Source organism: Anoplopoma fimbria, chromosome 5, assembly GCF_027596085.1.
Source record: "Anoplopoma fimbria isolate UVic2021 breed Golden Eagle Sablefish chromosome 5, Afim_UVic_2022, whole genome shotgun sequence".
Lineage (NCBI taxonomy): Eukaryota > Metazoa > Chordata > Actinopteri > Perciformes > Anoplopomatidae > Anoplopoma > Anoplopoma fimbria.
The window spans coordinates 11,872,782-11,889,489 of NC_072453.1; the positions used below are offsets into that span (position 1 = coordinate 11,872,782).

General features: G+C 36.6%; 1 protein-coding gene across 1 annotated transcript; it reads left to right on the forward strand.

Moving 5' to 3' along the window:
* Positions 1-1,284: 1,284 nt before the first annotated feature.
* On the forward strand, positions 1,285-13,392 carry LOC129091720 (cadherin-related family member 1). Its single transcript, XM_054599417.1, has 18 exons — positions 1,285-1,345; positions 1,594-1,596; positions 1,749-1,844; positions 2,158-2,303; positions 2,396-2,446; positions 2,745-2,834; positions 2,969-3,055; positions 3,965-4,081; positions 5,276-5,419; positions 5,528-5,606; positions 5,690-5,790; positions 5,906-6,109; positions 6,308-6,460; positions 7,152-7,316; positions 7,946-8,013; positions 9,941-10,169; positions 11,097-11,351; positions 12,892-13,392. Exons 1-18 carry the CDS (start codon positions 1,285-1,287, stop codon positions 13,390-13,392), a joined length of 2,550 nt encoding a protein of 849 aa, XP_054455392.1.
* Positions 13,393-16,708: the final 3,316 nt, after the last annotated feature.

Sequence of the window (16,708 nt, forward strand, 5' to 3'; positions counted from 1 at the left end):
TGGTTTGACCTTCTTAAACTGCAAGTCATTCACAGCAGGAGAAGATCTAATAATTTTAGACAGTGCTTCATGACAAACATCTTCTGTACCATGACGTTAAGCAAAACTAAAAATGTAAAGTAAGCTTGCAGCTGGGAAATGTAAAATGAAACGATATTGACTAAACCTTTATGTAAGATAAGATAAGATAAGATAATCCTTTATTAGTCCCGCAGCGGGGAAATTTGCAGGCTTACAGCAGCGTAGAGTAAAGTGCACACAAGAGACATAGTAGAAGAAGATTTTTAAAAAAAAACAAGTATTATAAATAAGCAATAAAAAAAAATAAAAAACAGTAGAAAAACAACAATAACTGAAATATTATATTTACAGACAGAAAAAAACTATTTTAACTATTTTAACTTTTTTAACTATTATCGCACAGTGTAATGTGTAATGTATTGCACAGGTTTTTATTGTCATGTTATTATTGTCATGTGGTCTGCTGGGAGCAGAGTTGGTTGTGCAACCTGACAGCAGCAGGAAGGAAGGACCTGCGGTACCTCTCCTTCACAAAGTAAACAGCTGATCTGATAAAAAAAAAGGCAAAGTAGAAAACTGAGTATTGAGGCATTGTGAAGGACAGGTCACTGAGCTTTGCAGCGAAAGTGGACTTCAAAATCCATAGAAAGCCTCTTGGCTGTAGGTGCATCACAGATCTACAAGTGCAGCCGAGGCTTGTGTTGGTCAGCGAGCTGCCAAGGAGAGCAGCCCCGGGGAAGCTTAGGCCAGTGGGACTCCCTACATGTGACTAAAGAGTTTGTGAGGGCCTTTAAAACATCAGCAAGAGAAGCCAAATGTGCTATGTGTCACCAGTGTGTAAGCTTGAGTTTTAATGTTTAATATAATACTAGCATCTTGATTTCAAACACTCAACTGTAAAACAGAAGTCTTAGTAACTCTATTGTTCCATAAAGCCTTTGATTTAACGGGCAATCAGGAACGCAGTGCCTCATGTACATTTTCACATGTATGCAGAGGTGTGATGATCACACCGTATTGTGTGAAACCTGAACACTCATCCCTCCACACGTAGATGACAGATAAAAATCAGAGAGAGAGCAGCGCGGTGTAAGATGTCTGTTGAAGCAAGGGATGCGTCACTGGATTAGTGCCTGAGAATCTGCCCCAGCCTCTTCCTCCTGAGCTGCTGAGACGCCTCCATAAGGGCTCGACATTAGCTTCTCGCTTTCCCCTCCACCAAGCCTTCCACATGAGCATGCCAAGCCTTGCCTCCCCACCAGGATGAAGAAAGAAAAGAAAACGCATGCTTTACTCTTTGTCCTCCTGCTTCACTTCACCTTGGGTAAGGTTCTTTTTTTTCTTGTTTTTTGTTCTTTGTGTGTGATTAAGACTTCTTGCCTTATCCGGTTAATCCTCTAACACACAGAGGGCATGTCCATCTTAGTGTAGACTGCTCATGCTGCCTGCACTTCATAACTGAATGTGTGATAGTATGTTTGTGTTGTGATTCTAGAAAGTAACATCCAAATATATTTACAATTCATTCCCATCCTCCTCCTACTCCCTGCTTTCGGTTCCTGCCCTTTTTAGCAAGTGAGTGAGACAGTTATCTTTTAATTATGTAATCGTTCCCATTAGAAATAGAACAACATGTAGACAAATCTATGTGACATTGTTTCCAGATCTATACAGTATATAGAGTTGCTTCTGCTCAAATAACTTGGAGCATGTTTTTTTGTTTAAAGGGCAATCAGACTATGCTCCATATTTTTATGATAATGGACCCAGCAGTACACATGGGAATATGGCCTTGTTCAGCATCTCTGAGGATACACCAGTCGGTAAGTTTCATTTTAATAATTAAAGATCTGGTTAATTTCAGTAAGGTATTATTTTTCAAGGAGTAAGTGTAAAGATGAAATTATCACAATGGTAGTGAGGCATCAGCTAATTACTGTAATACCTTTTGGATTGTGACGTACGTCACGACTTACGGGAAGAAAAACAATATGGGTGGTGGCTCATCAGGTGACTGGATTATTAAACGTGCCATTTACACTGAATAAGAAATTGAAACACAGGATTCACATGATTTTAATTAACACAGAGATACAATTTGTTTGACTTTATTGTTTCTGTCATTTTACCACATAGGGACACAGATATACATTCTGAATGGTACAGATCCAGAGGGGGATCCAGTGCGATATGGTCTGACTTTTGAAATGGGCTCAAAAGAATATTTAAGGGTTGACTCTAAATCAGGAAGGGTGACTCTGATTCAGGAGCTCGACAGAGAGGTGAGTCTGTTGATGAGACTCTTATTTTTAAGAAACCTTCTTTAAATTTGTCACCTCTGTGGCTCAAAGTGATGTTCATCTTTTCTTTGTAGAAGCAAGATGAAATCTCAGTGATGGTGAGCATAACAGATGGTCGCAATAAAGTAAGTTTATATATTTTTTGTGATGTATTTTTGGTTTTACTTTATTGTCTTGAATTCACTGCATTAATCACATGACTGACACCACAATATATATGTGGAAGAAAATCAAAAATGATATATGGTATCTACTCCTACAAAATAAGAGCTGTGTCAGATATGTGTTTCAGAGAAGAATGTATTTAGATATAAAACAAAAACAAATTCACTTAGTTATTTCTCTCTGAAAACAATGTGGCATTGAAATAAATACCAAATGTTGAGTACGGTTTGTGATAATTCATTTTATTGTTGCTTTCAGGTTGTTGAGACAGTTAGAGTGTTTGTCACTGATGCCAATGACGAACCACCTGAATTTCAAAATCTGCCTTTCATCATTGACATCCCAGAGGTACAGTATATATCATATAAATACACCCAATACAATATGATAAATACAATAAAGCTTCCCTGTAGGTCTTTCGTTGCCTCTAATTGAGAATGACGTGTGTTTTTAATGGTTGTATCATCTCTTGCCTCTTCTAGGATACTGCTCCAGGAAGTAGCATCTACAAAGTCCAAGCAGCAGATAGAGATTTGGGCTCAGGAGGCAGCGTGTCATATTATTTACAGGTAACCCTAGAGCTTTGTTTACTAATGATGAACAACTGTGGCTCTCTAAAGCTTTGTCTTGGTGAAGTTCTGTGCTAGGTTGGACAATTATGCATCAGTGTTGAATTTTAAGCACTAAATCTTTATCAGGTGAAGCAAATTATCCAAATTTTCAATACACTCAGAACCAAATATTTCTTAAATGTAATTCATCCTTTTATTTTTTCCTGCTCAGGCTACTGGATCTATCTTTACTAGGACATTAGGCGGAAATAATCTCCAGGCTTTAATTAATTTTAGCCTTCTTGCAAATGGCCTTCAGATGATTTCAGAGTTGATTGTAAAAGGCTAATAATCACATTTAATGTAGCATGGCTCCAGCCTTCATCTCTCCACCTTGTTACTCCTATACACCCTGTGATGCACCCTGAAGTCTACCAACTTGTTTATCCTCTCGGTTCCCAAATCCTTTCCCAAACACTTTTTATTGATGTTTTTCTATTATTTTTCTTTTTAAAAAAACACACCTTATTTATTATAACAACTGCACCATTATTGTCCACATGATAATACTGTTAGCTGTCTTGGTGTGGCCTTAACACTCGGGGGTGAGACCAGAGGTCGAGCTGACATCATGAGAGCTGTACCGCCATGTGGAGGGAGGAAAAGGGCATTTGAGTAATAGGACAGTGTGTGGATATGAAAGATTAATCTCACACCAGTCTGAAAATGGTTTTACTTTAGTGGATTAATTTTCAATTACATTTGAGCAAGGCACTGAAGGCTTAATAGGGGCTTAGGTTTGGTCCAGGCCCACAGCTGACAGCGCGGTAGTTTTTACTGTTCATGTGTCAACTGTGAGATAAAAAAACTATGCTTCTGTTACCATAAACACTGCTTCTGTAACTGTGTGGCATTATACATTTTCAGACCTCACCGTTTGCTAAGTTTACCATCGATGGGAACAGTGGGATCCTAAGAGTCAAACCTGGTGAGACTTTGGACTACGAGACCACGCCTACTCACTTTGTGACCGTGGTTGCAAAGGTGAGACATCACACATAACACCCTTTGTCTTCACAGGTGCTTTAAACACGCATTCACTCGATGAGCAGCAGCTTACCATAGTTTATCCATAACCCCAAAAACCTTTGTCCAAGATAATTGTTTTTGACACGTTCGGTCTAAAAACAGAAAGTTTCTAAAGTGCTGAGATTTATCTTTGCATCATTATGCTCATGAAACAATTAACAGGAAAGTCAGGCAGCTCAGCAACACATCTGGTGCTGGCCAAAGGGCATGAAAAGTTCAGTCACGACTAAACTCTCTGAACACCAACACTTTGCTGAATTTCCACAATCTCATTATGTGAAGTAAATGGGAGTCTGTTGAAGTGTTGACAGTGTTGATCCCAGTGTGAGTAACCCGAAGTGGAATCGTTCCATTGTGAGTAATAATGATGGAGAGGGCTAGTTTGTTTTACTAGCCTCAGATCCTCTGTGTGTCTGTGGAAAAACATACAGTCTGATTTCATTAATGCTCTTGAACAAATCAGATAATGAGAAGTTGCAGAAATGATAAAATACATGAGTGTAGAATATTTGTGACGCAACCAGTACAACCAGTACCATCAGTATAATCAGTTTAACTCACTAATGGTTAGACTTAAATAACACACTGCAGCAATTTCTCAACTCAATATTCGCTTTTACTGTCACTGAAGCAAAATAATATAATGAACATATCCATGCAAATACAATTACAAATTCCACAGTTATACTGAATTGAACATGAGTGGATTATGAGGTTGACGTCCCAGTATCTAACCATTGAAGCGCAATTTGCAAGTATGTTGTGCTTCAGTTTGTTTTATTTGTAATTATATTTAGCTAGTTAACATAAAATCATCAAAGCTTATCAAGCTAGACATCTGGCTACATGCAGCCTCTAATTATATCATTTTAGTTTGGTGAAATAGGGAAAGTGTTCTTGGTAAAATAAGAAGATTTCAGAAAAAGATTTCAAAGATACCTCAATGCTGCAGATATTACTTTATGAGAGGGCACAACCTATACAATAATCACATATCTTACCTTTTGTGTGCCCATTATCTGAATTAAATGTCCTGTACCAACACTTTTTAATTTTTTTTCGCCATGGATAAAAGTATTATACAAAGTTTACTATAAACACTATTAAATGTGTTAACGTTCCCTTCTGCCTCATTGTTTGTTTTCTCAGGACGGAGGTGGTAGGTTCAAGGGGAAGCACCAGGTTTTGACCTCTACAGCCACTATGACTATCAATGTACTTGATGCCCAAGACATGTCTCCATCCTTCATAGGAACCCCTTATTTTGGCTACGTCTATGAAGTCTCTGTTCCTGTAAGTCGTCCTCTTATTCTCTCTACACAACAATTAATGTAATTAAGGCGCTGATTTCGTTAAATGCAGTTAGTATGTCCACGATTTCATATATTTTCTTTCTTCCAGGGTTCTGAAATATTCACAGTGTACGCTAAAGATGGAGATCAAGGAAACCCTAACGCAATATATTATTCCATTATGAATGGTAAGAACAATTTTTTTTTTACTGTACTTTTTTCTGCCTTTTTGTCATTTGACATTCACAACAAGTCTTTTCTCACCTTTCAGGTAGTGATGGCGTCTTTGACATAAATAGCACCAGTGGATGCATCACCCTGTCAACTTATCCAACTCTTCTGAGAAATGAATTATATGAAATTATAGTCAAGGTAATGTTTTGTTTTTTTCTTTCAGTCTCCTCACAGATATGTCTTTGGAATGACCCTCTTATAAATGTATCCTGCTATTATTACCACTGAATTAATTGATCATTTTTAACCCCAGGCTTCTGAGGTAGGACCTAACGATCAGCTGCAGGACTACGATGTTACCATGGTGACGGTCCGGGTGGTGGATCTCAACAACCATCCTCCGACCTTTTACGGACAGAACGGACCGCAGAGCAAGTTTGAGGTCACAATGCACGAGCATCCTCCTGCAGGGGAGATCCTGAGAGGCTTTAAGATCACCGTCAATGACTCAGATCAGGTACATTGATTCCTTTGATTCCTTCCTAGATGTTTATTGGTCTGTATGTTCCTGCTGTTCTTCAACTATGCATTCATCAACACATCTGCCAGATGATTTCCATTTTTTTTTCTCTTGCTGAAGGCATCCTGAGTCTAAGGCAGCTTATTTACTTACAAATTCACGGTTTCTAAATTCTGCTGTTTATTTTCTTTGCAGGGAGCAAACGCTAAATTTAAACTGAGATTAGTGGGGCCGAGTCGAGTGCTGCGAGTGGTTCCCCAGACAGTCCTCAATGAAGCTCAGGTGACCATCATTGTGGAAGACACATCTGGCATCGACTATGAAAAGGGACAAACTCTCTCTTTTAAGGTTGGACTTCATACATCACCAGTGACTTAAATATTTTATCTGAGCCCAAGATGATGCTTTGAAATTGCTTGTTTTTTCTGCCCAACAGCTGAAAAACCCAAAGATGTTCAGTTAACAATAATATAAAACAGTGTATTATAAGTAAGAGCTTGCAAATATTTTCAATTTAAAAATTAATAAAAATTCTTGATGATTCATCTTTAGAAACGCTATAAGCATGAATCCAAGAATGTGCAAAGACGATCTGTCAGTCCAACATTTTGCTCCAGACTGAAATATCTCAACAGTTATTGGATGGATTTTCATGAAAATTGGTTGCCGACATTTTTGGTCTTTGTGAACTTTCAGTATCTCTTAACTTTCCTTTCAAGCACCTCATCAGGTCAAAATTTCAATTTTGGTTTATGATCAAATATTTTCAGGAATAATGACTTTCCTTTTAGCATTAGCTGTGCTACTTTGCATGTTAGCTAATGTTGACATGTTTACACGCTAAACAGTAATAATATATGAAAAATGATCATTTCTCATGTAAAAACTTGTATTACAGTATATAACAATTCACCACTTATACCAAGGACTGTGTTTAAGGTGAAAGGTGCTAGTGTGACTCTTAGTGTTGTTGGTCAATAAACAAATCAATTAATAATGTGATAAAAATGTTTCTAACTTTTCATGTTTCTCTCTGCAGCTGCTGGCGGTGGAGATCGACACTCCTGAGAGGTTCAGTGCAACAGCTGACATAGTGATCAATCTGCTTGACACCAACGACAACGTCCCCAAATTCACTTCTGAGTATTACATCGCCAGGGTCCCTGAGAACTCTCCCGGAGACTCCAGCGTTGTGTCTGTAACGGTGAGTAAATCCATTAACCCAACCAAAGTGATTATATAATCCAACAATCCTCCTATAAATGCATATTACTCGGTGCAGTTCATTAGATGAAAGCAGGTTGTTGCCACACAAAAAAAAGCTCCCTGCTCCCTGGCTTTGTTTTTGTTGGTCCTAGTTATGAAATCCATGTGTCCATGTGACTCTCTGGCACGTGCTCCATGCTTATACGCAGCCAGGGCTTTCATTAATAGAATATTAGCACATTTGTCTCTTCCTTTCCATTATATTTTATGTATCCTTCAACCAGGCATCATGTCCGAGCTACGCAGTGTGGGGTAAAAAGCTTAATTTTGGCCCAGGGTTAATCATGCTGACCTACACCCCCACTCAGCACAGTAAGAGATTTATAGCCTGCCCCACCCACATGAGCTTAAGACCCTAGCTGGTTATCCTCACCCAAAGGAAAGAAAAAACAACATCTAGATGGACCGCTCTCAATCACCTTGGTTGAGTTTTTTTCCTGCCAGATTTTTGATAAATGTATCAGATCGGGAAATAATCTTTAACACAAAGTGTTCATGTTTTACATTTTATTGTGTGTGTGTTATAAGTATTGGGAGTTTTAATCTCTGTCCTGTCCCGTCCTCTAGGCAATTGATCCAGATTCAGGGCCCTGGGGTGAAGTCAAATACACGATTTATGGATCAGGATCAGATTTGTAAGTAAAAACCTTTCACTCCTGCCAGTTTAGGTTTGATCGGATCAAATACTTAACCCCTTATTGCCTGAATTTATTTACAATTATATAAACAATTAATTATTTGTGTTTTTGCTGTCATGCAGATGCTAAATTAATTGGAGATTGTTAATTTCAATATAGCACATACAATAGATATACATTTTGGTATGAGGCAAATTAGCAACATTAGGCATAATTCGGCTGCATTAAGACCGGAAGCGGTTATTCGCGACAATAGTCTACAAGGGGTTAACACTTGCACTTCCACAAAGCACATTTCATAGACTAAAAAAAAATGTTTAATAAGTATATGACTCAGGACTGCTGGTTGTTTGGTAAACTCAGCCAGCATGACACCCAGTCTTGATTCATCTTTGTCTCTTTGATGGTAGTGGTAAGCAGGAAACCAATTTGATAGGCCCCTCTGCTACACAAACAGCTCACTCTAAAATGGCTGCAAGACGCTGGCTAATCTCCTAATTGGATTGGAGGTTTAAAAATAGACAGGCCCGTCTCACCTAGGGAGAGCCAATTAACATGCAATGTGACAGCTGGAGCCACAGAAACGGCAACTTTGGGAAGCAAGGCAGCATGTAGTGAAATGAAAGTGAGAATTTATGCTCGTCGTCAGGCGGTGACTCGAGTTAATTGTGCGAAAGTTATCAGCTTCAAGGCAACTTGTGAATTTTCACATTGGAAACTAAGACAGAAAAGGCAGCTGAATAAAATGGCAGTAAGCCCAATGTTGAACTGGAAAACACTTTGAAGCACAAACCCACAGCAATGCACTGAACTCTTTTCTTATGTGTAGAATATAACATACTTGACAATATTTTGATGACAAACGTTCTCACTTTACCACTACTGCTTACTTTAATAGTAATACAACCACTGGAAATACTACACATAAGATCTTTGAAATAAGAATCTTAGAAATATCTTGGATTCGGATATACATGTAAATATGCAGTGATAGACAGTCGTGTTAAATTGGCAGATGGTGGTGATGAGTTTTGAAGAATTGAATTAGACAGTATGTCGAAGAGAGTTATGACAACTTGCTATATGTTAACTATAGGAAATGGCATAGCAACAAAACAAGTCATTTTATTGCTTGTCCAAAAATGTTCTCTTCCAAATCTGGGGACGAAAAATCTTCAACATCAAGAAAACTGTCTCTTCACCTCCCATGTCAGGGTGTCAAGCAATTTAAAAATGACCAAGTGGCTGGAAATAATTGACAAGATCCAGGAAAGAGCTACCAAACTATAACCAGGTCTGAAAGCGATGTCATATTATACATAGAGGTGACATGATTGAAGTCTATACGTTTTTTAATAGAATATATGATACCACAGCCGAGTCTGTAATCCACTTTTGGAACAAGATGTATGAGCGAATTCCTTAAAAAAACATCTTCACACCTATTGCTGTAAAAGCATTGGACAAGCTTTCTAGAGGATTCAGTGCAGGCCCCTTCAGTTAGCTCTCTAAAAATAGTTATTTCAAACGAGTTATTGTGGTATTATTTTGTTGAATTGTTTGTTTGAAAGTCTAGTGTTCAGGGTTTAGGTCCTGTACAAGAAAATTTCAATAAATTCCAATAGATTTTCTTGATCTAGACTAGAATTTTTTCTACTAAGCCGAAGAAAAATACTGCAAAGAAAGACAAACGACAGTATGTGGAAATAATCCTGAATTAGAGAAAGTACAAAGGTGATAAGAATGTAGCTGCCCAGAAATAGCAATAAAATAGAATCAGTGTAAGTATAAGCAGGCAAACAAACAAACAGTCGGGACAAACAAACACAACATAACTGGCTGCGATAACTTAAGACTTAATTGATACAGAATGAACAGCTTTGGTTATGACTCACACACTGTGTCACCTGCTCTGAACCTGCAGGTTTGCCATCAACCGGTCATCAGGCCTCATCACCACGCAGCCCTGGACCAGCCTAGATGCAGAGGTTAGGTCTAAATACAACTTCTACGTCAAGGCTGAAGATTCAGAGGGAAAGTACAGTTTGTCTGAAGTCTTTGTCACCGTCCTCGACATGAACGACCACTCTCCAGCATTTGATGAAAATCTCCTGGAAAAGACCATGATTATTGGTACACCTGTCAGAGTAGAGGTACATCATGTTAAATAATTTCCCTTTGTTCTGAAAATCCATGAAAACACTAGCTGTTTGCGGTACTGACATTTAAAGAGCATTGTATGGAAGTACAGGACTGACAATATTAAATATATTTTATTGTATAAAAATATCTAAACAGAATTTCCATTGCAATTTTTGTACACGGCAAATGCAACAAAATTGGATAATTAATGTTAAAAAAATCAAAGATCTGAAAATGTATAATTTCTACCAAAAATCAAGGATATTGCTAATGATATTTAATATAAATCGGTAACACTTTATCATAACCATCATTATTTAATGGTAAATTGATAGTTATTAAAGTTAAGTTTTACTGTTTACAAACAATGAAATGATAGTTTAAAAAGTTTACTTATTATTAGTAAGGCTTTTGATTTATGTCACTTTAAAAGTTCATTGTTGAACACCAACAATATATTATATATATTATTATACCATTTTATTTACAAGATATTTGTTTATGATTACCAAATTATTTGTAAATCTTAAAGAAATAGTTTTTATAAATAATTTTTAACAGTACCGTTTTTATTTGTGATTGAGTAACATTTGCAAAGAAATGCAGTGCCTAGCTGTTTTGGGGAATAACTACTACATATCTATGTAGCAAAAGTTTAAAAAAGCCTGTCTCACATATGCAAATTTGAATGCTATAGTCATGTAGTTTCAGGTTTGTCTTTTAAATGTCAGTGTTTTTTGTGTTAAGCTGAAATATAATTTACCATCCAATTCAATGTACATAATCAACAATACTTTAGTGGGACTGCTTTCTGATCTACAAAGCAAACAATTGGCTTTTGATTGAATTAATTGACTTAAAGTTGGCTATCTAGTATGCGACTTACTACAAAGATTAAAATATGCAACCATTTTACGTTATTCTGCTACTTTTCACAGGCAGTGGATGAAGATGCAGAGTCCCCCAACAACGTCATTGAATACTCCATCATGACGGCCGATCCTGACAATGCGTTTGATATTAACGCAGCCACTGGAGAGATCAAACTGAAGCCGTACATCAAGTCCATGGAGATTGTGCAGAACATCACCAAGCAGAAGGACTGCAAGTGGTCTCTGGTGGTCCAAGCCAGGGACAGGGGCTCTCCATCCTTCAGCACAACAGCTGTGGTCAACATCGATATCACAGAGGCGGTAAGACTTAGCTCTGACTTGCAGCATGCTCGCAGCGCTTTCTATTCCAAGCTTTAGGCAGCACGAGCTGTAGATTCAAGCAGTTTACCATATGATAATATGCATTGTCATCATGCTACGCAGCTGCTAATTCAGCATCCTTGTTTTAGCCATTCACACTTCATTGATCTCATATTCTTTAAAGGATAATGCCGGCAATTTTTATTCTTTTATTATCATCAAAAAGTCCCATGAATAGACAGAAACCAGCAAATAATTTATCCCACTAAGTGAAAAATATCTGGTTGCCGGTTGATAACTTTTTCTAAACAAATTACAGTTGCCATCTTCAGTTATTGTCTTCTGTGTTGTTAATTGCTTTTGGACAATATTGGAGTTTTATGGCACAGAGGAATAAACCATACAGCTACTGTGGCTACACAAATGATACTTGTTAGTATAAATTCATAAAATGTTTTTGTTTATTCAATACATTTTAGGTTCTAAATATGAAATATAAAATAACAGCAGCATTATCTTTTAAAGTTCTCAGTCATTTACATTTTTTATGTTTTCATTATGTGTTCATTCTTCACAACATGATGAGATGACTCAGTGTTTTTGGTGTTGTTTCTCTGTTGTGTATCGTGCTTTACAGATCAAAGGTCGAATTATTTCATACTTCATGGGCCTCAGCAAGCGTCCGCTGACTGTTTTTGGAATTTGTCTCAGCATTGTCACTTCGCTCATTTTACTAACAATCTGCATATCCACAATCCTGTACTGTAACTCAGTGAAAAAGTCCAGAATCAACCCTGAGAGTAACTATATCAAAGTGGTGCGCAGACTCAAGTGAGAAATATTTGACACCTGAACCTCGTTACTCACTCATAACCTTCAAAAATATATCTATTTTTTTTTACTGACTACCTATTGTCTGTAAAAGAGTACTGGAGCACATTTGGAAGAAGAATACAACATCATAATGAAATTATTTTGTCTATTTTCCTTTTTTATATTTGTTTTATTAATTTTGAGTGGAAAATGCAATATTTTTTAAATGCAATCTTTACACTCCCAAATTTTCTTTGGTCAACTAAAACAATTGACTCAGACTATAAGTCCATCAAAGTGAAAAAGATGAAGCACTTTTCTTTGGCTTTAAACCTGGATTTGTTAACTCAATGTCCATTTTTATCACCCAGTTATACATTTCTCCCCAATTTTCATCTCATTAACTGCCATCGTTCTTGTTCAGCCCTCATCATTCACACACCAAAGGGAGATCCTAATGCACCGCACTGCCAGACGCATTCCCAACAACTAGTGTTCTGCATAGTTCTTAGCTTTGCACTAGCAGTCCTGTATCGTAGAACAGGATCAAGACGGATGACTGAGTGTGAGAGTGTCACATTTTTGGTAGACATGTTGCTTGGGCCTCCTCTGTCAGTGCTTTGCGCATCCATCTCATGCTTGCATGCTTTGGACAAATTTTCCGTCAACACTTGGATTCAGTCCCTTCGACTTGGTTTAAACTATTTTGTATTGTGCTCTTTCACAGACTCCTCTCAAGGGGCCTATGGCGGCCTTTTTAATGAAAAATAGGGACAATCCTATGAAAGTTCTAGGCATGGTCACTGTTATCATTAGCTTATTGGTAGGGGTGACCGCCTTGATCTCTGCAGCTATGTACATGCGAAATTCAAAGTCAAACAGGATCATGCCAGCACGTCGCATCATTAAGAGGCGACCCAGGGACCAGCCCTGGATCTTCAACATGCCTGTTGTCAAATTCAGCAACCCTGCAGATAAGTTCCTTATTGTCAACCAGGAGAGAAGCCCAAAGCCTCCGCCCCCCAGCGCTCCCCCGCCCCCATGTATCACACGGCCATATGAGAGGCCCCGGGCGGTCCCAACCATATCTGGTGTGCTGGCCTCCAAAGGTTCCAAAAAAGCTAAATCGAATCGCCGTAAAGAGGGAAATATGAGCTCTGCTTTGGTGTCAGAGCTTAAAATGAAGCTTGAGCAGAAAATCATTGAGAGCAACCAAGGTTATTATTAACTCTGTCATACAAACGTGTTGTTAAAGGTCCTTTGACGACTCTACTTGCTCTTAGCTTATCTACTGTCCAAGACTTCTCACCTTTATGTAACGATCTGGTAGGGTGGGCCTGAAGTAGATTATTCATGAGTAAATGGTAAAAGGAAGGTTCACAGATGTCTTAAGACGAGACATGAAACAAGTGGGCATCCTCAGTTGACCTAGCTTTGGGGAAGACAGGAGAGGGCTTGAGTCTGTGTGGTTTAATGGTAAAACATTCACCACACTGCCATCTATAGGAAGATTACATCATAAGAAGCACCAGTGTAAATAGCCCAAGGAGAAGATTATCAAGACTTACTGTGTAAACATAAGTTGCATAACTTCCTGAAAAGTGTCATTTAAAAATATCCCGCTTAAAAAAACATTTCTTCTAGCTCACTGGAGCATGCAGCTGAATGACACAGTCATGAAAAACATGCTTCTTATAAAGTGCTAACGGACCTGTGTTCATATTTTTTACTGTGTTACATCAGCCACTTGAAAGCTGAGAGGTTGCTCTTTTGTATGATTACAATGTGCCACTGTAGGTTTTCACAGTAACACAAGCTAACAGAGTTGCTTTTATTCATTTGAGTGTGTAATTCTAGAAAAAATGCTTTTATATAAATAACATGTGTCCATTTTAAATGTATATATATGTATGTATGACAAGATATTAACATTTCCCTGTTGTATCTTGTAGAAGTAAAATAGGTGCAAATGAAACCATGTAACTCCACTTAAGATTTTCAAGCAGAGATCACTATGTATATAACCTGCTTAAACTTTTCCTTGCAGATATAGATGTTGAAATATAGAGTCTATGTCGAACATTTTGGTTCCTCTCATGGTTACTTTCCATGTTACTCTTCAATGCCTTCAAATTTAGGCAATTAAAATTAGAGTTGGTTAATTGCTGTAGCGCATATCTTGTATCTGACTGTATCTTAACTCATAGCTATCTGAAATTGAGATAAACTATATATCTTAACTATAAATTAAACTTGCCTGGTCTTTCAAAGTAACATATTTGTACCGTCTTTGTACTGTCTTGATTTTGAATAAATATTTGAAAATAATTTGGTCTGTGCTCCATTTTTTCCGGGGGCTATATTGGTTTAAGGAAATTTGTTAAATCTCGGGAGGCCAAGTAAACTCCATCTTTGTGCTGGACAGAGTGTTGTACTGTAGATTGTGTGTGTTGTTTTGGGTCCTGACCCATGAAGTCATTGGGGTAGCATAGCATCCTTCCTTTACACTTTGACTTTTTTTAAGACTGCCTATGTTAAGCTTTTCTGACATTTTATTGGCATACTGTACTATGACTTTTTTATGTTATACTATACAATGAGTGTTGTGATAGTTTATTTTGATATTTGTTTTAATATTTAATTTTACAGCACATTATAAATTTGCATTTTACAACATAATATACTAATACATTTTTTGTATATTATTTTATATTTTAAATGTTTATATTTTATATTTTTTGTGATGTTTTTAGGACATACTATAACTTTTATATGACAATTATAATGACGTTTGTATGGTATAGCTACTATACTGTGACTTTAAGTGACATTTTATGAGTAACATTACTGTGGCTTTTGTATTACATTAAAAACCACATTTTTATGACATAATATACTATGGCTTTTTATGACATACTAATCTTTGACTTTTAAATTACATTTTTATTGCATGCAAGGCCATGACTTTCGATTACATTTCTATAATGTACTATGACTCCTTTTATGACTTTTTTCGACATGCTATACTATGACTTTTTATGACTTTTTTCAACACTTCAAATAATATTAAAAAATGTATACAAAACCTCTTCATTTTTAATTTATCTATAAAAAAAATTACACCTGCAGTCATTCTATTGCTGATGTGAACTTTTATGTAGCACAAAAACAAATTTCATTATTTTCGTCAAAAAGGAACTAATATTTTTTTAATTAGACTGAAATAAAATTATTGAAAATGTAACAATATACTCTTTTTTTGCCTCGAATTGATAGACACACAGTGAGCTTCGAGCTGTCAATAAATGGAAATATCATGTCCGGCTGACTAGGATTCAGATAGAAAATCACTTTAATCTGCTTACGAGTGTATGTATAGATGCACGGGGAAACACTGCTTATGTAACAAATCCGCTGAGTGATTGTGCTAAAAAATCTGAGTATGTCTCAGCATTCATCTCGGACTTCTCTTTAATCCACATCAAACAGCATTTCATTCCATTACAAGACAGCAAATCTGAAGAAATATATATATATACAAAAATATATTTTTTCACATGTCGATTGAAATCTCCTCACACATCACACTTACAATTTAGTTTGGATTAAGTTTAGCATACATAAATATACAAAATATTTAATTTTAGTATTCTTTTGCATTAAGTATAAAAACTTAAAGAAAAAATAAACTATCAAATGTATTTTATCACAAACTTCTTTCTGTACACGTATATTGACACAGATAATACAAACTCTCCTTATAATAAGGAAGAAAGGCATCTCCACTTTGAGCCGATATAGCTTGCGATATATATTTACATGATGACTATTAATCTATGATAGCTCCAGTTTATGTCTCTTATAAGTGTATTACTGTTACATTTGAGTAAAATATATTTTCAAAAGTCTGAATATGATCTTTGCAAAATCTAGAAGATCATTTAACAAAAATTTACATTGTTTTGAAAGTATTTCCAGGCTCCCTCAAAAAGTCTTTACCACCTGGATGACAAAATATTCAGTTTGCTGCACAATAAAATATTGATGAACCCATTTCCACAGTTATGTCTGTTTCACCTTTCCAAACAAAGCTGGCCACTGTAAAACATGTCATTGTTCAATTTGTACAGTTAACCACTTTATTTTTTTAAATACTATCTTTTATATCTATATGTATTTGTCTTGATTTAACTTTCCACTATCTTATCTTAAAATAAAATATGAGGTTAATATCTTTCAGATGTAGAAAAACAGCAAGGAGATGTGTAATTTTCTGGTTCCTGGATAGGAAAAAGAGTCACAAGTTGTAAAACAAGATGAAAATATGTTTTATTGTGCAGCAGATGGAATTATCTTTCATCCAGACGGTCAGAAGAGACTTTGGGGATTCTGGAAATACCGTTAGAACAGCGGTGAGATTTGTTACATGACCATAGATTTTTCGAAAATCACTAGTTTTATAACTCCAATGTAATAATAATACAAGAGAAGCACACTGACATTATTTACATATACACATGTATGTACATTTCTTGACTTTGATG

Coding starts and splice junctions, on each gene's coding strand:
- LOC129091720 (XM_054599417.1), top strand. CDS start 1,285: ATGAAGAAAGAAAAGAAAACGCATGCTTTACTCTTTGTCCTCCTGCTT. Junction 3,056..3,964: donor GCGTGTCATATTATTTACAG/GTAACCCTAGAG, acceptor ATACATTTTCAG/ACCTCACCGTTTGCTAAGTT. Junction 8,014..9,940: donor TATGGATCAGGATCAGATTT/GTAAGTAAAAAC, acceptor CTGAACCTGCAG/GTTTGCCATCAACCGGTCAT.